The sequence below is a fragment of the Lissotriton helveticus genome, chromosome 8 (assembly GCF_964261635.1).
Source record: "Lissotriton helveticus chromosome 8, aLisHel1.1, whole genome shotgun sequence".
NCBI lineage: Eukaryota > Metazoa > Chordata > Amphibia > Caudata > Salamandridae > Lissotriton > Lissotriton helveticus.
The window spans coordinates 608,944,079-608,970,721 of NC_136069.1; the positions used below are offsets into that span (position 1 = coordinate 608,944,079).

General features: G+C 43.9%; 1 protein-coding gene across 18 annotated transcripts in view; it reads left to right on the forward strand.

Annotated features, from left to right (window-relative positions):
- The window catches only part of LMO7 (LIM domain 7), a 516,155-nt gene that overhangs the window by 422,849 nt on the left and 66,663 nt on the right, over positions 1-26,643 (forward strand). For 10 of the 18 annotated variants that reach the window (XM_078657448.1, XM_078657434.1, XM_078657441.1 and 7 more), the window contains 6 exons: positions 7,680-8,586; positions 9,090-9,401; positions 16,058-16,172; positions 19,538-19,699; positions 21,832-21,995; positions 24,027-24,084. In XM_078657448.1, the coding sequence (XP_078513574.1) occupies positions 7,680-8,586; positions 9,090-9,401; positions 16,058-16,172; positions 19,538-19,699; positions 21,832-21,995; positions 24,027-24,084 (1,718 nt within the window). The remainder of the gene's footprint in view (positions 1-7,679; positions 8,587-9,089; positions 9,402-16,057; positions 16,173-19,537; positions 19,700-21,831; positions 21,996-24,026; positions 24,085-26,643) is intronic. The other 8 variants (XM_078657449.1, XM_078657451.1, XM_078657450.1 and 5 more) reach the window with 1 other exon arrangement.

The window sequence follows — 26,643 nt, forward strand, 5'->3', positions numbered from 1 at the left end:
TATCAACACCTCAAATGGGTCGTAACTGCATTCTGACAAAAACCCCAATAACTCTAGCAACAACTCAACCCCCGGCCCCCCTCGTTTAAGTCCCCAATCTTTTCAATATTCTGCTCAAAATCTCATCTTTAGCGGGATCAAAACCTAGATATAACTTGCTGTAAAATGATATCCCCGCTAGCTTTCCTGCTATTGTCATCTGAATAAACTTTTATCCATGCAATGTAACACAAAACTCTACACTCCCTGCACAGTGTCCTGTCGCGTACGGCTCCGTGCAGCTATGGATTGACCCATAAACTCCCCAAATACAGACCACGCCAGTCTGTAGCTCCGTTTTGTGGATTCCGCCCAAAGACCTCTTGACCAGGCCTATCACTCTCACTCCCCCCAGGCCCGGATGTTGTCCGTAACTCCGTCTTGCATTCCTCCTCTCTGGACGCCAAACGGCGGAATCGCTGCCACTGTGAACGAGACAATGCATCCACAATGTCATTGCTAGCCCCTGGTACATTCTTGGCATGAAACAGAACATTCGGCCTAAACACAGCAGCATAAACCTTCGCAACAGCTGCGAAACCCTCAAATCTCTCGCTTTTTGCCTGTTCACCAGTTCTACCACTGTCATGTTGTCCACATGGAACAGCACCGTCCTATTCTCCAGTTCAGCAACCCAGACTGCCAATGCCACTAACAGTGGAAAAAACTCAGAGAATGCAATACTACGTCCCTGCCTCAACCAGTGTGCCTCTATGCGCACCATCGCCCATCCCAAAATAGTCAAAAACCTGAAGCTCCTGCCTGTCAGACTGTGTTCTCCTCCGAAAAAAATCCAATGAGACACCATTGGAATCATCCACAAACTTCTGCCACACCCCCACATCTGCCCTGACCCCAGCGAAATCATCACCCTGTGGTGTGGCAGCACTGCTTCTGACATGGCCATGCCTAGGCGCCTGCAAAACGTTCTCCCCGCTCTCACCACCCTGCATGCAAAGTTCAGGAAGCCCAGTGGCTTCTGCACCGCTCTCAACTCAATCTTCCTCTCACACATCACCCGTAGCAGAAAGGCCTGGATGTCCTCCACTTTTTCCCTAGGCAGCTGCGCCCGGGCATCCAGTGTACCAAGTCCAGATCGATGCCCAAAAAGGTCAATCCGCACATGGGCCTGGTAATTTTTTCTGGCACCAAGGGCACCCAAAACACCTGTCAGTTCCTCAAAGTGATGTCGTTCCCTCGCACAATCCCCAAGAGGCTCCTGCCCCTGAGAACAAAAAAATCATCCATGTAATGGGACATTCCCCGGTTACCGCTGCTCTTTGTGAAGACCCACTGCAGGAAGGTACTGAACATTTCAAACAGGGCTCACGAAATTGCACAGCCCTTTGGCACAACTTTGTCCAAGTATATGGCTCCTTCAGATGGCATCCCTAGTAGCGGAAAATCCACTGGGTGTATGGGTAGCAAATAAAAGGCAGATTTGACATCACATTTTGCCATTTCCACACCCTGCCCACACGCTCTCACCAAGCGGATGGCATCATCCACTGAGGCATACAGCACCCTGGAGTCTTCTTCTGCAATTAAATCATTAATGGGCACTCCTTCTCGCCAAGATAGGTGGTGAATCATCCTGAACTCCCTGGGCTCTTTTTTAGGCACCACCCCTAAAGGCGAGATGATCAAGTTCTCCGTGAATGGACCAGCAATCCTACCACCTTCAACTTCCTTTCTGAATTTCGCTGCTACCACCTGTGGAATTCCTCAACTGATTTTAAGTTTTCCACCCATCTACACACCCTTGGACCTTGGTATCCTACTCAGAAACCATTGATGAATCCCCACCATATCCGTAGCGCTGCCTTCTTGTCGGGGTAAATCAGGAGCCACAGGCCCATGGCCTCAATCCTAACTGGTGTAGGGACCCTTTGGCCCAGACTGCCCCCGTCCTTTAGTGGCCCTCCTCTGTTCAGCTGGGATGGCCGGCGTGAAACAATGTGCGAGTGGATGCCTCCCCTCGCATGTGGCGCATCCGTGCTTAAAGGTACATGGGTGCCTGGAATACCATCTTTTATTAAAGTTCCAACATGCCCCCATGGTGGCGCCTGTCTGTTTTGGTGTGAAACCTGATCCTCCTACCTCGAAACCAGACCCACTAACTCCTGCTGAGCAGGATGCGCCTGGAAGTCCCTGGCAGGCCGCTGGCCGTATGCGTGGATGCCGAGGATTGTATAAAGGGCATCCTCTGCATCTATTGCTCCTGCTCTACCTTGCCCCAAGGTTTATCTGGGTTGACACCGACCATGGCTCTAAATTCTTCATCATAGCTCAGCCAGGCAAACCCCCCAAAATGTATCTGTGCCTTACGATAATATCCATGTATTTCAGTAAGGCAATCACCCTATCCAAGTGCTTCTCACAGTAAAGACTGGCATAGTTCAGGAAAGCGGAGGTCCAGTTTTCCATGTTAATGGGCACCCTCAGTCTTCTTGTCAACTCCTATTCCTCCTCATTTGAGTCTCCCTTCGCCTGTATCGCTCTATGTAATAATTTGAAAACATCCACATTCGTGCTCCCGTATCCTGTTTTTTGCTTTTTCTCATAAATGTGATCCTAATGGCATCGCCAGCCCCATGCATGGCAACTGCTTGTGGTGTTTATCGTCCGTTGTTTCATCCTCCCCCCTTGTTCCCTTCCACCTAGTCTGTCTGGACACTCGCGCCTACTAAACACTTGGTGCCGCTTTTCCCCTTGTCCAGTACAGGCGCCGCACCTTTCTTTTCTGCCAAATCCCTCACTGTCCCATCACCGACTCCCACCGAGCGGCAGGATTTTCCATCGCACCTTTGTCCCCCCCCGTCCCATGCCATCCACCAAATTCCCATTCCCTGCGAGTCTTCCTTGGGCCTCCTTGTCCTTGCCCAGGCTGCTGTGCTTCTTCTGCCCCATGGGTTTCGACTGGTCTTTGACCGCACTTGCCTCCTGTAAATCACCAGTCTTCCAGGTTGCCTTCTCCGCTGCCCCAGAGCCTCCTGCCATCATTTCCTCATCACCACGCACTTTGCTCTCATTCCTGTAATCCAGCACTATCTTTGCCTCACTCTCCACCGTCCCCCACACCTCATCATATGCCACTTTCTTCTGTCCTTTCGTACTCATGCCACTCTTCCCGGTGCAATCCCTCGCTGTTGTGCTCACTGCGCGCTCCCTCGCTGGATGGCAGGCCACCGCTGACCCCACTGCTGCTTCTGGGCAAAGTCCCGGGTTCGTCATGCGTTCCGCTGGCGGCACCCCTTTCATACCGGACTCACGTATCGGTCTTGTCCCCGCCCCTCCAAAAGCTGCTCCAACCTCTCCGGGCTGGCTGTCCCTCTGCCCTTCTCCGAGGGGTGACTATCCTCCACCCAGACCCACTTGCCCCCACTAGCCCCCCTACCTGTCTCCTATACCCCTGCACCCTGTTTGCCAGCAGACCCCCACCCCCAGGGTGCTTGCTCCTCCCTCTCCCTGGCTTTGCACATCCTGGCCCACCACTCTTCCGACTCCTGGATGATTCGGCGCTGTTCCTTAATGCGCGCCTCCAAATCCATGCCTCTCCATCTGGGCAACGTGGGGGCGCCGGGGGGGGGGGGGACTCCTTACCCTAGCACCTCCTTCCAGTACGAACCCTAAATGTCCCATGCAGTGTCTGAGGGCTCTGTGTGACTGGTAGCCGAATGTGTCCCAGCCCCTCTGGGCTTTTTCCCACTAGACAATGTGTGGAGGTATTCTCTTTCAGACCACCGCCGATTCCCTATCCCTGTCTGTGAAATCTGTGTGGCATGAAATATCATGGGCCCCAGCCAATCTGGACTTATTCAAGGCGGGCCAAGGCTGCCATCCGCGCTGTCTCCTGTGTTCCGTGGTGGGGGGCCTCCTCGAAAGGTCTATTGGTCCTCACTCCCCTGGGAGCTCTTTCTCCAGTTGCTTATTGCTGGTGCCAGTGCTTCACGGTGCCGGCTCCTTATTGTTCAGCCCCGCACCCCTGCTCACCTTCATATCCTCCGCAGACACATTGGGAAGCTGGCGGGGCGGGCTCTCCCTCCTGCCTCCTCGCTTGGCTCCTGTGATATCCTTCTTCTGTCCCCGCCCACGTCCTCCGGCAGATTTCACGGCACGTGGCAGCTCATCCAGGCATGCTGCTGCCACACTGCTCAATGCCGACCGTGTGGATTGGACCCTTCCTACCCAAGCCTGGTCCAACGCCACAGGAGGTCTGCCCATCCCGACTGAGCACCAGCAAGGCAGCCCACACCGTTTTGCCGTCGGGTGTCACCATGGCTCCACTGACCGCACTACCCAGGTAGGCCTGAACTGCTACTGCGAGCTGGCTGCTCTAACTAATACCTCACGCTAACCAAAAACAATATTGGCTCTATCCTCAACCACTACTACTAACTTAAAACTCCTACCTTCCTGGTGCTGCTAGATGTCAGGAAGAGGCCGGCTCCTCCCTTCCTGACACCTTTATACCCACTCCTACTTCAGCCCCTTCCCTTACTCCCGTCACCCCCTCCCCAACTTGTCCTTCCGGCCTTGCGCGAAGTGCCCCGGGGAACACTCGTCTGCGACCTTAACTTCCCCCGGGGGCTGGAATCGTGAGGCACTAAGGTCACAAAGAATTCAAATAATTTGACAATGTACCACAAGGAATTGGGGAGCCAGCAGATCAAAGCGAATTTCACAGAGGGTTTTATATTTTGTATGAGTGTAGAAGATAAACTTGTTTGGTTCATGGGTTCTCCGCTTTGGAGGGAAATTACTAAGCAAGCAAAAATATTATTTAATGTTGACTGGTTTGGTGCAGCCGAGCATACTTTTTCATGCTCATTAGTATTTCCGTCACACTGCTGTCCGAGCCCATTAGTAAAATATACTAGTTTACACCTCTCAACTAAATTAGTTGTAGCTAACATTTTGTGCGCCATTGGTTAATTAGTTGAACTTTCAAATTAAGTTGTAACAAAAAGAAGTATCCATTTTATATTAATTTGTATGTATGTACTGACAGTGCTACTGTCGGTTACCTCTTGTTAGCAATTCCCTAAAATATACGCGTAGAATGGGCTTGAGCTCGGCCCAGAGGAATATTTCCCTCTCACCACATGCTCTTGGCTGTTTGGTGCATCATTCCTCCTCAAAGGGGGTGCTTGCTTTGCAGTGTATGAGGTAATATTTTTTCAGTAAATAGTTGACAAGGTTTGGAGGTTGTTCCAAAGTTTAGCCGCATTGTAAGCGAAAGACAGGCCTCCATATTTTGCCTTTCTGACCCTAGGTACTGTGGCTAGCGGAGCTATGGAGCATCTCAAAGTTCTCCTGGGAAGGTAAGGAGATAGCAGTGTGCGGGAGATCAGAGGTCCTTTGTCAAGGAGTGCCCTATGGGTGATGCAGAGTTTTTTTAACGTAATCCTCTCTGCCACCTGGAGCCCCTGAGCACACCCACCTGAATACATAATCTGACCCCTGAGCACTACTTTGTGGCAAGGGTGGGAAATACTCTTGTCATTATTATTCTAAATGGTACGAGGGACAGTATAAACAGTATACGCACACAATTTCAACCAGATGATGTTGATGTTTAATCAGGTTTCCCCAACCCAGGTTGTAACAGGGGTTCTCATGTAGAGTAATGTGAAATATTCTTCTGGGTGATTTGTCACCTATCCTCCAAGGTTTCTACCTTGATTTCCCGTTGTAAAATTAAAGGTATGTTTAATAGTGGATGCTGGCCAGGGAAACCACGCTTCCCTTATCTCTCTATTCTTGGTCACATTTTGGTGTTCAAGTTTGTTACTTGATTGCTAGGTTACTCAATTACAGGGGATGGAATAAGGGAGTAACAGATGGTGTCTGTGCCCGCCACTTTTAGAGATAGATTCTGATCACTGATGTGGATGATTGTCGGGTACATTTTTCAGCCTGGCACCTAAGTACTAGTGCATTCTGTTGCAGGAGGTAGTCGGGTGTCTGAGTTGCAAGGAATTGGCAACTTGGTTCTTTTCTGTCAGGAATAGAACATGCAGGTATCACCAATGTTATTCCAATGGTTCCAGCGGGAGATGTATGTTTGACGAGGGAACACGCCAGATGAAGCAGTATTCCATCGGCCATCGTATGTGGCCATGGTGCCTAGCCTTTTTTAATGAGAAATTGTCCCTTAGTTGAGCAGGCTGGATTGAAATATGTAGGCCTCTACAGAAAGAGAGAGAATGAGGGATTAATTTTGCATTTCACTTCGTATGCCATTGGACATGCATAATTCACTTTGCTGTCCTACACCCTTGGGTATAAAATCCTTGATGATAATGGAAGAAAATGCCAGGTGAAGAGATGCAGGATGTTAATCCATGTCAAGTTACTGTTGCTGCTACGTAGAGATCTGGTGTTTCCCTATAAGCTGTGTATCCTCATTTTATTTTAGGTCTTGATTTTCCTTTCCTAACACCATTAAATCTCATCTTGTTCAAGCAACTGGGGATGTATTTTGCTACCACTGTGTTCCCAATTCTAGCGACAGCAATTAAGCCTGCTTTAGGGTCACCCTTTGCAACGAGCAGCACGTGCTCGTTAATCCTTCTTTGCACCACCCACCCCTTCCAGTCAGTCTCCCTGGCTGGACTACATTAGAGTAACAGCTTTGGAAGCCACGCAACGCAGCCAACTTGGTTTCATGAAATCCTTGTTCTCCTGCCATCGGTCCGAGGCTGCTGAAACCATTCTCACCTGTTTGTTGGTGCCTCTCACTTTGTTATATATGCTTGGAGATTGTGGCAGGACTGAAAATCTCACATATGATTTAATTATTTAACACAAGGAGCCAGAGACACTACCAAGCATTTATTGGCTGATCTGCCCTTCTGGATGCAAAGTTTCCACAAAAGTATCAGAGAAGATGTGTTAGAAAATACCCAGGGTGACATGGGACATCTAGCCCCTTCCTCCCTCTCACATACAAAACTCTTTTAGCACGTTTATAGAGTAGGGGATTGGTTCTAGACGCCTTTTATCGTGTGTCGAATGTGGTTGCTTACTGCAGTTGCAACAAGAGTAAGCGATACATATTTGATTTCCTGGGACATCTAATGTGCTAAAAACCGATGAGTAACATTTATCAAGGAAACATGTACTCAAACCTTAATGTTCTGGTGCTCAGACACTAAAAATACTTTGCGTTGGTGTGTGAAATCCTTTAAAACATAGATATCCAACTCCGGTCCCAGAGGGTTAGCTAATCGGATACATAAAAGTGCCACCAGTATCTACTGTTCTAGGACTGAATTCCATTGTCTCAGATTGCTAAGGACGAAGGCCAGGAGGGGTGACTGCCATGGTACCTCCATGGGTTTGTAACATTATTAACATTGAAGCCAATGAATAATAACCCATGTTGGGTGCATTGTATTAATTAGCATTCTGTACTGTATGTCTGGTTAATAATGCAGCAACTACAAGAATAATGACAGTTTCAGTTTTTTACCAATGTCTCTGCCAAACTATCGTTTGTATCTTTGCGCAAGGCTGAAACGCCTTTCAAGTTCCGTTTACAGTTTATTTTACTGTTACACACAGTTTTATGTCATTTTGCAGTGCCACCATTTTGCACTCGGTGTTGATAATGTAATCCTCTTTTGTTCCCTCAGAGAGAACCGAGAACAGGACCCCTACTTGAACAGCCAGTCGGGTGTAGGGCACAGGAGACTATATTCATCAAATGAAGATGTGTTTGGTGAACATGAAAGTGCTCCCACCAAACCTGCCCTAGAAAAAGGTTACACAATTGAAGTGGACAAGCCTTCTAGCAGAAAGAGTGAAATTACATACAGCATGCGGCAGTCTCAAAAGCAGGAAGACCATGCTCCAGCTGAACTCAAAAGGACGGTGCAAAAAGACAAAATGAACTTCTACACAAACAACCAGTCGGATGCTGGAGACAGTCTCTATTCATCTAATGAAGATGTGTTTCGTGGGAAAGCAAGATCTCCCACCAAAGAAGCAACAGAAAAAGGCTACTCGGCAGAGCGGGACGCGGCACGAAGCTTAATAGTTGAATTTGCTTCTGGCACGCATCAGTCTCTGAAGCCGCAAGAACATGTTCCCACTGTAACCAAAATGGCCCTAGAGGAACAGAACCCAGACCCCTACTTAAACAGTCGGCCAAATACCAGAGGCACCAGTCTGTATTCTTCGAATGAGGATGTGTACAGAGGACAAGAAAACTCTTCCACTAAGCCAGCACTAGAAAAGAGGAACTTACTAGACGAGGATATGCCTCGTAGTTTGAAGCTCGAATTAACTTACAGCTCACTGCAGCCTCAAAAGCAGCAGGACCCCATTCCCAGTGTAACCAGAAGCCCACTAGAGGAACAAAAACCTGCCTCATTATCCACGCACTATTCAGTAAATGCACAAAGTAGACCAGCTCGAGTTACCTCCTCCCTCCCCAGCAGCGACCAGAAAACCGATGCAGCTAGGATAACATCTGTGGTAACTGCGAGACCGTTCGGAATCCGCTCAAAGGGACTCTCCACAATCCCAAGGCCCTCTACGGTAAGTTGTCGGTAGGCTTAAAGCACCTTAGTGTACCTTTGGATGACTGACCATTGTTACTGTGACATTTTTCATCGGTTTTGTGTGTCCTTAACTTAAGCAAATGTAACATTTTCAAGGGAGCTTTCCCTCTTTCATCGGTGTCTTGTGTTTAGGTTGCATTTGGACTTTGCAAGCATTGCAATTGTGTATATTGAATAAGAGCCTCTTTGCAGTTCTACATTGGATTAATACTTTGACTTGCTTTTGACTTTGGGAGTGTAAATCGCTTTAGATTCCAGAGTTTACTGTGGAGGAAAAGTAAGGGGTTCAAAGTAGTGTTATACCCGAAAATGCCAGTATCGGTAGTAGTCTCTCTAAAGTGTGTGAGACAGTGTGGCGCAAGCGAGATGTTGATGTTGTCATGAGAGGCAGCATCAGTTTACTGTCAGCCAGCCTTCTCTGCTGACCTTAGCACAGCAGGCCGCCCTCACATGAATAATGCACGAACCCTTGAATTGTAGATGGATGACTCCCGGAGGTACAACGGAGTGGCAAGTGGCATCAGCAAAGCGAACAGTGTCAACATTACCCCGTTCTCCAGATCCACCACCCAGCACCACGGAGCTAGCTCAGTAAAAAGTGAGGAGGATGACGCGGAAGAAGAGGAAAAGGAGAACGTGATGCCAGTGTCCTCAAAGCCAGTTTCCTATGCTGCATCCCAGAATTGGGCCGTAGGCAAAACGGATGTGAAATCTGACCCGGAACCTGACTTAATTTCCTTCTCATCTTCGAGTGTTCAAAGCCTCCCAGACAGGAAGGTTTCAGGGGCGCAGGTACGTTTATAATAGTTTTTCATCACACCTTTTTCATTTAGAGTTCCAGCATGTGTGTAATTTTTAGTAACACCATTTAGTAAACAATGGCCTAGCTATGAAGTCTTGCACCTATACATTACTATGGACTTTAGGGGTTTAGGGAAGATATTGAATCTATCGTTGCATCTAATCATGTCGTTAAGGGTTATTGTGCTTTAGGCATCTGGACTGAGTGTGAGGGTATCGCATGGTGCTTTGAAAACATTTTGCAGAAATTGTTTATCTTTTTTTCCATTGGTATAGGACAGGCAACATTGTAGGTGTTATTGTTAAGTAAACCAAGGGTGCTATTTTATCACCCTTGAATGCATTACGCTGTGTGCAATTGTGGACTCGGACAAACAACTAGTTATACAGATGTTCCTAGGTCCTCCACTGCACTGGCACGGTTTCTACCAGCTCTTCGTCTATCATTTGTGTAATATAAAATACTTGCATCTGCATTGGACACATACTGAAAAAATATATATAGAAAGCTGTGATGGGTAAAATACTTGGAGACCTCAGAAGGAAATACGACTGAGCCGACCCTGCTGCCGAGTGAACCTTTTGACCTGTATGGTAGGTGTGTGCTCAATGTACTGGGATGTTAACACGTGGGAGTATGTGGCACACTTACTCCATCAGCCTAAATAACCTTCTATGGAGTCGTCGATCCTGAGATCCTGAGATGGGGGCTTGGATCCTTGTAGTGAGGTTTAAATCTCATAGCCCATCTTTTACACCTCTGTACATAAAGCCTAAATATTTTGATGCTTCTTCTCCATTGGCAGTGAAGCTTTCAGGCACTAGGGAGGTACATATACATAGTGGATTTTTTAGGGGTAGCCGTTCATCCATCCATGATGCACTAGGGAGATGTTTTTGGCTTAATGCAATTTGCATGAATTAGCAAGAATGCCATTGCACATGTTTCAAATCCTTGCAAATGCGCATACCCACTGCCTTGTATTTTCAGAGTACAGTAGCACACCTACCATGTGCTTCACAGCGATTTGTGGTACCTTCAGCTGTGCAAGGCTTTTAGCTCGCGCTTGCTGACCAGGAATTGTTATGAGAATGGTCCGCTCCTACCAGCACTAGGAAAAGCAAAGCTGCCAGTCCTGTCGTGCAGAGTGTTGTTGGCTAAAAAGCAGGACTGTCTGGAGATGTCCAACATTACATGGGGGCCACTGGGCAACACATTCGTGATGTTCCTACAACCTGACAAAGAGCTTTTAGAGAGAATAAGAATTATATTTCTGTTGCAAATGTAGCACTTGCACACTGAAAGCGTGTATTTTAGCGTTTGAATCCCTTGAAATGATTTATCACAGTGCGTTTTTCCGCCCTTACCCATTCCTTGTGGCTTTCATCAGAGCACTTCCTCAGGTTTACTTTCTACTTTTGTTTGCTTTCTGAAGAATTCTTGCTCTCAGAAAGTGTTGGCCAGCTGAGCGTTTGCTATCAGTGCTCAAGCTGTCATTTCGATGTAACTTGCTCGGCCTTCAGCTTGTACATCATTGCCCCTGTACTCAAACTGAGTGTGGGTGGATAAGCCTTAAAATGCTTTCAGCTGCTGTTCTGCTTTGAGTCATATTGTTTGTCTTGTACATGTCCTTCTCCCGCATATATTGAAAGAACCATCAGTGACAAACTAATAACGTTACTGAGACCCAAATTGCCCACCAGAATTTACTTGTGTTAATGTTAACTCCCCATCAGTGACTATAAAAATACCTCATTCCCTTTTCTGTGGACAGACTTGTGAACCTTGAATGTGGTTAAGTCTTCCACAGGTGAACTACATCTCAAAATAGTGCATTTTATTTTTTTCACCCTACAGCAGTTGAGGTGATGAGACTCAATGTAGTGTTGGTTGCTCACCCTCAGTCTGACTCAAAGCAGACAAACCAGCAGGTCACTCTCTTGCAGTGAAGCTGACTTGGATTGAATTAGTACAGCCATCCTGTCTTAGACACTATTTGGCCTTGTCCTGTATTCTGACCCTGTTCCAGTTATAAGCAAATGATTGCTAAATTCAGGCAGCACTGGTTGAAATGGCGCGTGTGGACTTTTACGTTTTAGTTCAGTTCTTTGAAGTTTGTGCAACCCTCAGGAAAATGGGTGAAATATTGCTGCCCCCACTTTGGTTCCACTTGCCAAGGAGGCAATGTTATTGGATGGTTTAGAGAGGATTGTTTCAGTGCAGCACTTGTCGAGCTAATGCAGATCTGATCCTAAGTGGAGCCAATCCTATGCACTTGCAGGTTGTTGTGAATTATGTGGTGGTAACTATCCCAATGAGATGCAAGGTTTTTCCATAAGAAGTAATAAAGGCTTCATGGATTATCTTTTTTTAATCTCAGGTCAGACATGAACCATGTACACATTGTGGTTAGAGGCATGGTATTGACAGCTACTATTCATAGATAGTCGTTGTTTAATGTTACATCAGATGACTTGCTTAACTAGTACAACATTGGTGCAATGGCTGCTTTTGTATTTGATATACAACTTTTCTTGAGCTCCACTTAAATATCAATCTGACTTGGCAGCAAAAATCCAGGCCGGTGGTTGTTTATCTTGTGGCAGAATCAGAGGCTTCTCTAACCATGTTGCCAGGGAGGAGAAATCAGTCATTCAGTAGATAACATATGAACTGGAGGATTTCTTCCAAGTTATCCTCTGATGCTCATGTCTTTGAACAATACATGATCAGCCTCCTCACACCCCAGCCTTACAGGATTCTTTTCTGGTAGGAAGAGTTTTTCTGCTTCTCTATTCTCAAATACCTATTGTAAGAAGCTTAATTTGAAGTCCTTGTGTACAGGCATACTTATAACGGTCATGTATTTTGCTGAATTTTTAATTTCTTGTGGTTCATATCTACCACTTACATCCAATATCTATATAATTATTTGATGTCTCGGTGATTTGCTTTCTTTTTGTTTCCTTTCCGGTGACCACCTGTACCCGGAAGCAAAGTACCTCCTCTGGTTGAGGTGTGTGTGTGTAAGGGTTGGTTTTAATTGGACACTTATACCAAAGTGGAGTCACCGTTTCTAAGTAGAGAGAGAAAAGAAGAGAAGAGGTATTCTCGTCGTGTGCTACTCTAATTGTGGGGGGCAGTGTGTCCTCCTCTTGATGCCCTCATACACCCCGAAGGATGTCATGCTTCATCATTGGGCTTTTGCTCCTCATCGGGCTGGCGCTGCAATGCCCTACGGGTCCCTCCAAGTATCTCTTTTTCGGAGATCTTTTGATGAAACCTTATGGGTGCGTGGGTGTAAGTGGCAGGGAAGTCCTAGAAGGTGTATTAAAAAATGGCCGGAGGGAGAGTGATTAATTTTTATTAAGGTGATCCCTCTGTCATTATTAAAACAAAGTGTATGGTGCTGCTTTAAGTGGTATTATGTCCCTTGGTAGCTGGGTAACTATATTTCCCTAGTGGGCATGTGTTCTGGTCAACATGTTTCTTGCTTTAATGGTCTCAGGGGGAGATCAAGGGCACTACGTCAGGACAGAGTGAGAAAGTTGTATCTACAGTGGCCCGAAAATGTTGGTGCCCCCGTATAAATGTAGGGAGTAGAACTACCCTTAGTAGGTAGGGTAAGATCCCATGAGATCAGTGGGGGTCATTTGAGAGGGTTCGCTCTGTGCATCTGGACTGTCACCTGTGTGCCTCTCGCTGTCTCTGCCGGCGGAGTTACTGCGGACTTCAGGGCTATTAGGCCATCCAGTAACCGAAACGGATAGGGAAGAAGAATCGTGGTCTTGGGAACTAGAAGTTGTGTAAAGGAGCTGGAGTGAGGAGGGTGGGTGGTGCTTGGCGTGTTTGACAACTTACCTGTGAGTTGTAGGGCTGCAGTTAGGGCATTTGGTTGTTCTGTGGCCAAACCATGTACCTTAGATTGTTTAGCCCTTTAGTTAGATGCCTGAGGGTCATACCTACGAGGTGAGGTGCGAGTGTCATTTGAGCATAGACCCTATGACCCCTAAGCTGCAATTAAGATGTCCTGGACGCTCTTTTAAAGAATGGGAAGTAGGAGAAAAGGAGTGAGAGGATGTCGTTGGTGGGGTCTGCCGACATGGTATCTGCAAACAAACCCCCAAACTGCCTCAAAAGGTACTTTAATGACCTATAATCAACCCCAGTACAAATTTCAAGCTCACCATAGAAAGGGCAGTGCTGAGCATTTTGCTGTGAAGTATCTATATATAGATACATATTTTTCTCTTTTGCAGTCTCACCAGGATGTTTTTAAAGTCATTTACAGATTGGTTTGTGCTTGGAATTCTAAGCAGTGGAAAGGTAAACAGTAGAAAAGATAAAGTAGAACTAGCTTGAAAGTATACACAGGAAAAAAATCGCTTTTTATCAAAGTTATTTTTACGTATTTCTTCAACAGGAGCCTCCACAAAATAAACCCATTTTTGCAAAGGTCAAACTCCAGACATCTAATGATTTTCGCGGTTTACTAAAGTCCATCTCATTAAATAGTAGCCTGCTGTTAAAAGTGCATGCTGTTGATCTCCCTCCCTTCGCTTATAATAAGTTATAATGACGAGTGCTTCCTCCCTCTATTTCCCATCCCAGATCAAGAAGCAACGCTATCCGCTGTCACTGGACTTTCTAGATACCCATCCTTCTGCTTTCAATGCACGGTCCAAGACTGTATACCAAAATCTTAGTCTTGGTGCCCAGTTGGCTCTCTCTCGCTAGCTTTCTTGTTTCCCCCTGATTCTTAACTGACCCTCCCCCCTCTCACCCACTCTCTTTCTCTCATTCGTGAGGGAACGTATATTACTATTTGCTTACTCGTAAGTGGCTGGCCACTTGATCTGTCTTCTTTCTGGACTTCGCCTCATTTGAAAAGAAAGAGGGTCAGGGCAGCTTGGATGTCAAGAGTCCAAGTTGTGTTGGGACAGATTCAAGATGATGAGATTTCTTTTTGAAACACTAAGTCATCTTTGAAGGTAGTTCTGATGACCGGTACTAATGTCCACATCTCTGCTGTGTGAACAAAGGGAATTTCTCTTCCTGGACTTTTAACTTGGGCCACAGTCTCCAACTTTACCGTGCCCCTTAAAGTAACCCTACATGTCAGTCACGTCTTATGGATTACCTGCTTCACATTGTGTAGAATTACTATGCGAAGTTCTCACAGAAAGCAAATCCTCAGGTGTTCTCGAACATGCTTTTCTATCTAGCAGTTTAATTTCATAAACCTGTACACATTGCAACTATGAGTTCTACCCTATCTGTTAGCAATATTTATTCCTGTACACTTCTGTGTAGACCTCTTTTACATAGAGCTGCTCACTATCACCAACTTAGATCAGAGCTTTACTCACTGTCAGAAATATAGAAATGAGGAATGGCATGCGGGGGTAATTAATGCTGCTGCATAATTCGATAGATGCACCTGGTCCTGCCTCCGCACTCTTTTAATTTTTAGATAATTTAAAAAAGTGTTAAGCCTACCGTTCACTGGTAGATGTTATTAGAGAGAGTCTTGGGCTAATACAGAAGACGAATATAATCATCGTTGTGTGTGAGGGAGGGGTCATAACTCACGAAAGGTGGAGCATCGAGTAGTCCTGATACCTCTCTCCTCGCTGAACAGTAGCAATACATAAATCTCAGAGCATCTGCATATAAAGTGTATGCCATACTGTGTTTTCATATTCAGAAGGTAATAAAAATATATCTTGTACCCAGAGAAGATGGAATTTTAGTAGTAGTAGATCCATCTAGCCTGTGCCATTGCAGTCCCATGGTTTAACTCTTGCACGGTAGTGATAAATGTATGCTTCTGCTTTTATTTCTACACTCCATCCGACTGTTTCTACACTCCATCTGACTTATGTTTTCTTAGGCAACATTTATTTTTGCTGACTCTGATTCAGGGTAAATACCTCCTGTTTTGTTGCCTTGTGCTAATGGCAAACTAGTTTTGCATAAATCATGCATGCCAACCCTATATGCAGAGATGAAGAGGAAAATATGCTGTTCAAAACCATTCATAGGGGAGGGACCGGGCAGGGCCCGATGCATATTACATCCAGGGTATTTGTATAAAGGTTATAAAATCTATTGATGGGCACCACGTTAATTTATAGAGCAATGTAAAAGTAAAAACACTGCAGTTGTACCCCACCATAGCAAATATGTATTCAGAGGTAAGGGGCAAAGGGGACACCTGGGTTCGGGCTTGCTTAAGAGTGCACAGTAGCCTGGATCGGAGCTCTTTTTTCAAATCATTGCTATTCTCTGATAGAAATATTTTTTACTTGCATTACCCCCAGCAATTAATATTGAAGATTACAAATTCGGTAGCATGTAATAATTTAGATACCACTGTCACAAACGTTGGGAAACATGAACAGGGCAGCAGCGTTTTAAATAAAGAAAAGATCTCTTACAAGTAACTTGAAAAAAGTAAAACCCACTCCATGAAAAGTATTGTTGACATGATGTTATGACTAATATATCTTAACTTGACAATTGTCTGCATGCCACTCGATATAAAGTTTGTATTGTACCGAGCTGCACTTATTTTGCGGCCAGGCTTTCCTTCGTGTGGGATCCCGAGACACCCGATACTGAAGCGCTGTATCTTATTTCTCAGCCCCAGTACAGTGACATGAGAGTCTGTATCAACCAGACGCCCGGGAGCAGCCATGACTTTGGGTTCAAAACAACCTGGAACAGCACCGGGGCCACAGTCAAGTCTGTGGAAGGAGGTAATGTTTTGTTTTCACTTGGCTCCTTTTCAAAACGGTTTAGTATTTAACTACGTTTCAATACTCTACTACAATTTACATTTTGGAAGCTGTTTTTTTGCTTCAAATTGCATTTTATTACTGGTTTGATGTTTAAAAAAAAACAAAAACATTTTTGCATAGCATTTATTACAATTTGCTGTGCTGTTCAAAACAATACCCTTACATACAAGGTACATTTTTTGTCCCTTTTCTTCACTTGAGTTTGTTCAGTTCACACACTTTATTGACACTGAAAAATATATTTTTTATTTTGAAGTACATTTACCTCTGCTCGTCGACCCTGGAAAGTTACGGGTCTGTACAAACAGGATTTGAACAGGATGCGTTTCTTGTCTTTCAAAGATTGCCTAAATCCTCATCTTGGGCTGTACTGTGGTGGACAAAAATGTTTAATGCAGAGCATATCCACACAATCTCCTAGGTTTTCCACATTTAGTTGGGAGATAATCTGTTCCGATTTTCAGTTTGATGTCTACAAGTGGAGCAATACTGTATTTTCTAAAATGTCTGGAGCAGCGAATGGTTTCAAGTCTACAATTGAGATGCACTAGCAGTGTGGGCCATCGAATGTTGCACTAGTGTATAATAGTGTTGTCATATGTCTTGCCTACGCTCAACTTATCGTGACCCCACTGCTGTTCGGTCACTGAAAATCCAAAATCAACTACATGAAAAGGAGCATAACATTATATAATCCATTTCACCCATTTAACAACATTACAACAGGTTCCATGCAATGCTCTATCATCAAATGTTCACAATTAAATATCCAATCAAATTCCTGAGGAGCCTTGTGCGGGAGTTTCAGTCCACCTTATTGAAGTTTATTCATTGTAACAATAGCACATCAGCCCAGCCAACTCGTTTCGTCATTGCGGACTTCAACAGGGTTGGGCTGTTACTAAAATCCTAATGTTGCACAGAATGAAGTGTCAAATAAGCGCCATGTCCATTGAGGGTTTTAAAATAAGTCGTTTGGTGGTATAGTACCCCCTGGTCAATCTTTTTCATCCGAGTCACAGTCCCATATCAAGAGCAAGACGGCCTGTGGGACTGTGTGAGGATCTGTATAGAATGGGGGTCTTCACCATCTGAACATATTGTGGCTTTGTATTGAACAAAAGGCACTCTTTGTCAATTCATTGAGGGATAGTAATACTGCAGAATACTAGCCTACCCTCCAGCATATGAGGGTGAATAATGGTAGACCTACTCGTTAACCAATACACAAGTGATCTGTACATACAATAAGTTCAGAGGCCTGTGAAGGGCGAACGTAGAAGCCTCTGAGTTAAAAAAAAAAAAAAAAAAAAAATTCTATATACAAGACACAAATTTCTATTAGAACATTGATTAAATAGAAAGTTCGTGCTATACAGGTCAATCAGCTTGCTTAGAATACACTAACCACATTAAAGGCCCTCCATCCACAACTCTAATCAGACGTAATAATGTCGCACCAGGCAACCTGTTTGTTTTTGTTCAAGATACACGTTTTACTTGCAATGGGTTTAATCATATTGGTAGATGAAAGGTAGAGTGGGTGCCTTTGCCCTCCCTTTATTATGACAGACGCTCCAAGCCTAGATTCCATTAATGAATAGTGGAAGTAGTGTCGATAACGGGTGTCCGTCAAGTCTTATTCATTGTGAAGATCCTTTTGTGACTGGATGGTCAGAAGCTTTGGGAGCATTGTGTTGGTATTTCATATGAACATATATCTGTCCATGTCCGGAGTAGAAGTTTTCCTGGAAGTACCATCCTCCGTACTTTATGCATGCTTCTCCTCCTAGCTTTGGAACTATGGTGACTGTGCTCTTATCAGATATTGGGAGTGTCCAAACCCAGAGAGCTGAATACTCGCATACCTATGCCATGCATGAAATGGAAATATAAAAGTGCCCGGACTCACTGCTGCTATTGAGCAGTTCTTGTACTCTTGCTGTAAAACTATTGAATGACCGCTTTCAAATTAGGGAAGTGCAGGTACTCAGTACCTAACAGTACTTTTGACTTTAAAGCTGTGTATCTGTGACTATTATGAATGTATTTCTATTGGCATGTACGCATTTGCAGGTGATTGATCTGCTGCAATGTGTTTCAGGCTTTAAACATATTACATCTGCATCTATCTATTGTATGAGAACCATCATGTAATATCAATATTGCCAATTATGCATATTCCTGTTTGCTGTAGGATATTCAGGGCCTTATTGCGATGTCCATCGGAGTTACCTCCACCAACAACGTCTCAGTGCGGGAACTGCTCGGCCAGAGGTCAGCGGTTCGGCACACTTAATTAGGATGCGACTGGAGCTTGTGCAACGGGCAAACACCGCCCGCAGCACGAGCTCCCATTGAGAAATAGGAGTTTGTGAAAATCCCTGCACCGTGTGGCAGGCACCATGAGGTGCCTGCCACACAATGCAAGGATTTTAGGGGGCACCATAGGTGTCCCCCAGAGCCACAACCGGAGGGCCGGGGGAAGGGCCTCTGCTAAGGGCCCCAGAGTCACTTTCCGACAGCGTTTCCATGTCAGAAAGGCCAACATGGAAAGGCTGTTGGAAACAACCATCATAATTCCGACTACGGATACACCATCCTTCAGGGATTATTAGCATATCGGAACCGAGCCTGTTTCCCCAGCCGGTTTCCACTCTGACCTCCGTGATTGTAGGTTTACACTCACACTGCTGTATTACAATGTCGGTCGGAGAGGCTTTCTGGCCGACATTGTAATCAGGCTCTTAGTCTTTCTATTGAATGCCATGTTTCTCATTCAAAGTGTCTGTAACGTAGTATCAAGATATATAGCTAAATATTTGTTATATTCCTTATCACTGGGAATTATTTTGTGCAAAACGATTTGTACACATACTTTTGGTAAAATTGAGAGAATAGGTTTTCAGTGAAGTTCAATATGTTGGTGAAAAGTTATTTCAATTGTTTACATTAGCCATTTATGTATGTACATCATTAAAGAGTAACTTGACGTATACGTTGTTGTGAGTACATCATAACAATCTATTCAATTAATATCATTTAGTAGTTTTTGTAGATGCAGGAGATGGTGTTTGTCATATTGTCGTTGTGTAACATCTTACCTCGTGAAAAATGATCACATTCATGTTTACAATGTTATCAGGGTGAGGTCTAGCAACTTCGAGGCATTGCGTTTACTTCTTATAGTGATGTAATGATAAATCATGAACGTATCAGAGCACAGACTGGGCTTGAAGTGTGTTTGGAGTGTTTGATTTTTCACATTAATAAAATCCATTTATTTAACATTGATGATGCAGTTGATTCTGCCTTTTTCACAGGGAGCCCAGCAGAACTTTCTCAGCTGAAGGTTGACGATGAAATAATCGCTGTTAATGGCACACACGTTTCAAAGATGGACTATAGTGAGTGGCGGGAAGCCATGGACAGTGCCTTAGAGACTGGAAGCCTCACTATGGACATTAGACGATATGGCAAGGAGGGTAAGCATACTAGTTTTCTTCTTTAGCAGCCCTTGCTTTGTGGCTCATGGGTACATTTGCTTTGGTACGCTAGAGTCATACAGCAGTAGCCTTTACCTGCATCAACCTTTTCTACATAGCAAAGGGCTTTTGTGTTAATACGCATTTCTGCATCGTAGATCAGGCTTCTAAAAATGCTTTCCGGTGAATATGAATACCTTACTAGCAAGTCTACCTAGCTCACCTAGACATTTAATGGATGCTTTTGTCTTTCTATCCATCTTATGCACACAATTGCAAACTGTCCTACATTCGAAGACATGTATATAACACTTGGAAAGATTTAAACCTGATGCTCATGAGACTTTGAAAAGTGTGTGAAATCCAATAAAGTCAGGTGCGCATGTCCATGCCATACCTGCTAATGGTGCCTACCTCGTGCACCCAGTTTACATTACAGGTCAGTTTTTTCTGTCAAAGAAACTTCTCATAACCCTGCCTATTGCTGGGTGTGCTTTTTTTCTACAGATGGTTAGACACTACTTTTCTTTCATCATGTAGAACTGCTGAACTTATTTTTTTGTTTCTACTCCTGTAATTTTATTATTTTTCCATGTTCAATGAGCACCTTCTCTCAATGCTCAACACCGGTTTTGACACCTGGTTCTTGTGCTTCCCTCTCGCTGATGAAAGTACAAACACGTTGGTCACAGCCAGGATGCCATCCTTGTTCCTTATGTCCCCATTTTCTCAGAAGAAGGTTTTGCTTTAAGCCCTGTTTCAGCTGTCCTAGATATCCGTATACTTTCTGCCTCTGAATTATATCTCTTGATGAGAGGGAACAGCCTTTTGCTTCGTGTGGCTAGCAATGGCAAAGTGCCCAGAGTCTTAAAGCCAGCAAAACCGAAGTAAACAAAAACAGGAGGTCTGAAGGCAAAAAGTCTGGGGAAATCACATCAAGGAGATAAAGTCTAACAGTGGAAAAGATTGAAAGAGAGGGTAGCAGAAACCCATTAGGAATGACAAAGGGCCTGATTTAGATTTTGGCGGACGGGTTCATCCTTCAAAATGATGACGGATATCCTATCCGCCGAAATATAAATCCCATAATATACTATGGTATTTATATTTTGGCGGATGGTATACCTGTCACTGTTGTGATGGAGTAACCAGTCTGCCGAAATCTAAATCCGGCCCTTAGTCTTTCCACCCATAGTATTTTCTTGCCGTTTGGTTTAACTTATGTGAGTTCCAGGTCTTGTTGCCCAGTAGAGGAAAATGGAATAAAGCACAGCTTCATAAATTATAATGGTCATGTATAGATCAGATTTTACCAGGTACATTTAGTTTTCTGTTTTATTCCTGAATAAGGCAACTGTACTTTTGGGTTAGGCTAAGATTTTGTTATAAAAATAATGCATATAGCAGTCCTTGGGAGACAAAAGGTAGTAAATGCTCCGATAATTCTGTCAAGAGAAGGATCTGTCCTTGGCTATTGTTTTTAAGAGGTGCCAACAATTGCCGAATCAAGAAGCTTGATGCTCTTTTTAAAGCAGTCTACAGACTGCACTGGTGTTACTACTTGTTAAATGCCTTGACCTTGAAGAATATGAATTCACTCATGAATAATAAGTTGAAAAACAATAACATTTGAATGTACACAAAATAAATCTTAGAAGGTGGCATAGTAACTTTACCTCTATCTTTGGAAATTAATGATCAATGCAGATCAGTAGATACAGTATTGGGTAATATAGAAAATATTTTATGTACACTAAGGGCACTTCTTAAGTGACAGAGTAATTCATGTGCTAGTCCTTCACGAATCATTTGGTAAAAACACGTAAAAAGTACAGTCTTTCAGTTCACCGTACATGTATCTGTGATTTCATCCAATTGCACAGTCATCTGATGAATGTTTGTAAATTTGCTAGTAATGGATTTCTACTGCCTGTTAAGTGAAGCAACTCTTTTGGTCTTGCATGTTTGGGAAGGTGGCCTGCTATCCAAGATCTTAACTTTTCCTTTTCTGTACTAACATTTCCACCCTGTGTCATGTTTTTGTGTGTTATTGTCTCATGTCTATATTTTCATTAACTTTGTTCTTTGTACATCACCGTACCTGTATTACGAACTCATTGCTTGCCACTCAGACTGGGGCAGAGACCCACCTTCCCTGCCATATTCAAGTCATAAAACCCTCAATCTTACCAGTATGGATACCAAAATTATAGGTTCCCCGGAAAATAAATGGATTGATGCAAGCTCCAGATCTTCAAACAATGCTGTGCACGACTCCATGGACAATCTTAAAAATGTAAGTATTTATTAATCCTAAATTCTAAACATTGGTTTTGGAGCATATTCAATAATTATGTTTGCATATAAAAATAGTTTCATATATTAGTTTAGAAAAAAAGAACTGTTGAAATCTTCTGTTAATGTTGAGAATAGAGCCCAAACAGCAATATTTTTAAGGAAACAAAATGTACTTGTATTTGTTTAAGCAATTAAAAGCGGGTACGCCACACTACCTTTTCTCAATGATATTGCCCTTCTTGTCCAATGTGGAGCTCTAAAGGTGGCAATCACAGATGATCAAATACTCGCTGCCATTGGAGACCTGAAGTCTGAGATGACTCCAAACCCTGGCTGCTTTTCTCTGGAATACTTTTCCAAATTCTGTGACAACCTGCTCCCACATCTCCTAGGGCTCAATACAGAGGCCGTCACATTGACGTGGACCCGGTGACCATCGTGGTCATTCACAAAACTACCACCCCCTTGCTTAACCGTGGAACCTATTGTTTCATCTCATTAATTAACATAGATGTTAAAATATACACCAAGATCCTGGCTTTGTGACTTCTCCCAGTTTCCATCTTCCTCATTCACACAGGCCAGTAAGGCTGTATACCAAACTGTAGTACCTGGCATAGCCCATTGTGCCTTAGCTCGTAGTGGGGGACTAACTGGTGACCTAGCATTATTTCCCGTTGACGTTGAAAAAAACCTCCAACACCATCGACTGGGCCTACCTGACTGCGGTCCTACTCCATATGGGCTTCGGACCCCGCTTCCGCGCAATGATATCTGTGCTCTCTTCTTCCCCTACAACCTGGGTCCAAGTCAGTAGCAAGCTCTTTACGTGTTCCCTATCGAACAAGGGACTCAACGGGTATGTCCCCTCTACCCACTGCTCTCCACCCTGGCCATTGAACCCTTGGCAAGGTTGATTAGATGCAATGCGCCGGTTGAAGGCTGGCTCTGGACATCACATATTGAAGACAAAATCCCCCTGTACGCGAATGATGTTCTTCTTTACCTTATCAACCCGTCGGTCTCGGGCCCAGGTATTCTGAGCCTCCTCTCACTTTTTGAGGGGGCCTCTGCCTCACGCTTCAACAGGACAAAATCCCTTCTTGTCCCCCTGAGGGGCGATGCTGCCTCTACTGCTTGGAGAGAAGACATTCCCATATGCTGAATTGGCTTCAAATACCTGGGCATACACTTGGCAACTGTGCTGGAGCTTATTCGTACTCTTAACTTGACACGCCTTGTGAGCACTGCCCATACCATTCTGGTTAAGTGGCTGGACCTTCTAATAAATCTCCTTGAAAGAGTAGCACTGATAAAAATGGCCTTAACACGCTTTTTTTTTACATATTGCAGAACTTCTTGCTTTACATCCCGAACACGTGGTTCACGATCGGGTCATCGATATTTCACTCCTTCCTCTGGCGTGACAATCTCCCCTTGTGTAGCACACACCATATGCCATCAATCGGTTTATGAGGGTGGGATTAGGTGGTTGACATAATTCTATAGCACTGGGACTCCCAATTTCTAACCATAAACGGCTGGCTGGAACGATCCGGATGACTGACTGGAACTCAATGACATGGGTTTTGATGGCGTCATGGATTTTATGATAGAATCGTATGAAAGGAATAATATTTGCTTTTTCTTAGTGTGCTTGTTTAGGACTGGGTGTAATCCTTCTGTTTTTTTCTACTGATTGCTCCCTCTACATTTATTTTTCATATTCCAGAATAGCAGCCTCCTAATGAAATATCTCTATCTGAGCATGTAGCATTAGTATTTTTTCTTTCATTTGTTTGCTAGGCTCCTTAATCTTTGTAAATGATAACACAGAACAATCAAACTACTTTGCCCTCTTATCCCGTTAGTGGTATGGATTTGAATTGCACAACAAGCATAAGGATTCACCCATTCCACATATGTATTCTCCCGTAAAAGGAACTTGTATTTTTTGTATTTCAGAACAATCATAGTCGGAATAAGAAATATCAGTTGTAGAAGATTCATTGTTTTCTTTTAATTGTAGGATTTTGAAACCAAAGCAGTAAACGGACTCCAAGATGCTGTTGACGCGAAACCCAGAGGTAACCAGCCCGCTTTACCTTCAAGCCCTTGTGTGTAGTGATAATTCATGTCCAGTGTAGTCCATAAAAGGCCACTACGAGTTGGCCGTTGAGGATGTGTGTTGATAGATGTTCGTGGGTGCCGTATTTCCCAGCATAAGAGTTGATATCAGTTTCAAATGTGCCTTAAAACACCACAAATGTGAGTGTGATAAATGCAGTGCGCGGGTTAGTCATCAAGCCATCTACCTAGTGCTGTGAACACAGAATCACTTTTAGATCTAATTGGCTATGCACAGTGTAGCGCTTAAATATTTTGTGGGAGTGATCACGAGAAGTGGGCGCAGAAACTCTGCTATTCTCGCTGCAGAAATTGGAAGAAAACAAGCCACCAAGATGGCGTCCTCGTAAGCATTCACAAACAATTGTGGGTTTTCTGAGCAATGCCTTGCTGAACAGCTAAGTGTGCATCCAATGGCAGTTGGCACAACCTCTAGTTGTGTAAAACTCTGAACATTAATCCTCTGTTTTTCAGATTATCTTTCTCTATTTTAGTACTCATCGGCGTACTATATTTACAAATCATGCTACTTTTCACTTGAAATAATCACTTATTTTCAGTGCTTATACCCGACAGAATTGTCATCCTGACTTTGTGTAATGAAATCATCTTTTATTGATTAGTTTATAAAACGTATCGCTATAAGAACAAATAAAGCAAATGAATATTGCACCATTTGAAATAGTAATAGCAATAGCTTATTCCTTACATCTCTTACAGAAAGGGCCTGCGTCAAACCCACTTTTTGTTAGATGAGGCAAATATTTAAATGCAACATTCACTTTAGGTATCTCAAATGTTATAGTAAATGTGTTTTTTTTCTTTCTAGTGAAAAGCCGGGCATAATAATAAAGGGACTACTCACAAAGGCATTTTGGAGTATGTAAAGCGGTACTTTTTTTTAATGCACTCTTGCATGCCTATGTGAAATGGCCACAAAATATCTATTATGCGAACAAAATGGGAATAGTCATGTCCAATAGATTGAACGGTCCACTATTTGCACTTTTACTAATTGAGATGGATGTTTTGAGGTCAGTTTACAAAGGCATGTAAGAGTATTCCTATAGTGTAACTTGTCCAACTCTTAAATGCTATGGTGAATGGTCCCCAATACATGTATAGAATCAGTTAATATTCTACGAAGCCAACGCCATTTTAAATTTACTTTTTACCCGAGGTCATATATAAAATTCGGCTGCATACGTTAAAACCCTAATTGAATAACAAGAAATGCCTCAGTAATTGTCTGTGACCCAGTGTGGTAAATCACAGGAAGTGGTGGATTTCTAGTGAGTTGCTGTAGTCTGTACATTTTGGGAAGAAAGTGTCCATGAGAAATGGCATGCATATTAATTCGAATCAATTATTGGCAGTGGTCTAAAATCCTCAGTGCGAAATTTTGTAAAAAAATGAATTTAGACTCTAATAGGTAATTGACTCAAGTGGTTGGCAATAAAAGTGCAATAAGTTCCCAACATTAGAGTTGTTTTGCATGTGTGAACATGCCCATTCCAGGTGAAAGATTGATAAAGAGTTTAGGACCAGTTTCATATCGGCACAGCTGCCAAGCTGTCAAATCATAAATATTTTAATTGAGTTTTGTCACCAGCTCGGGTAAAATGTCAAGCATGAGTAAAGGCCTGAAGTAACCTTAAGATGTATGTATGTATGTTAATTTTGTTGTCATTTTCACTGTTCATTAGCGTGTACCTCAGTATTAAACAAAGAAGTTACGCAATGCATGGCATTGCTCACAAAGGTACTGGTATCCTTCAAATCGAATAACATTTGTTAAGTGCGCAGCTGCGTCAGCAGAAGCGTCCCATTCCTTAAAACACTCACAGACATCCGACCACATCGTCCAGCCAACTATGCTGCACCAAACAGCCAGGTTTTAGCTTTCTTTTAAAAGATGCCAATGACTCGGCACTACCGTGCTTAGGCGGCAGAACATTCCAGAGCTTGGTCGGAAGTACTGTGAAGGCGCTTCCTCCACGACTAACCTGGGAGAATTTAGGAATTCGCATCAAACTGAGGTTGTTGGACCTTAGCAGTCTCCCTTGAATATAGGGGGTCAGTCTGTTCCCCAAATAATGAGGGCCAGATCCAGCAAGTGCTCTAATGGCCAGCGTAAGGGCTTTAAATTTAATACGCTTTGCCGCAGGGAGCCAATGCAGCAGCTTCAGATGGGGGAGATATGCTGATGGAGAGAACCTTGGTCGTTTCTATGCAGCCCGCTGATGAATATGCCAACATGTAGTTGCACAAATACGTGGCATTTATACACTGATGGCAAACCAGGCCAGCTGTTGGCTCTTACGACATCATCCGTTTCCTTTAATATTGGGGGTGAGTCAGCATCCTGTAGACAGGCAGTCCTGCCAGCTCCTTTAAATTTAGAAAACGCATGGAATTTCTTCCCCACACCCTCCTATAAATACACCAGCATGCCACTGGTCCATTTCTATTTTTTGTCTCTCCTGACTCACAATAGACCTCTTGCTTTTGCAGAGTGA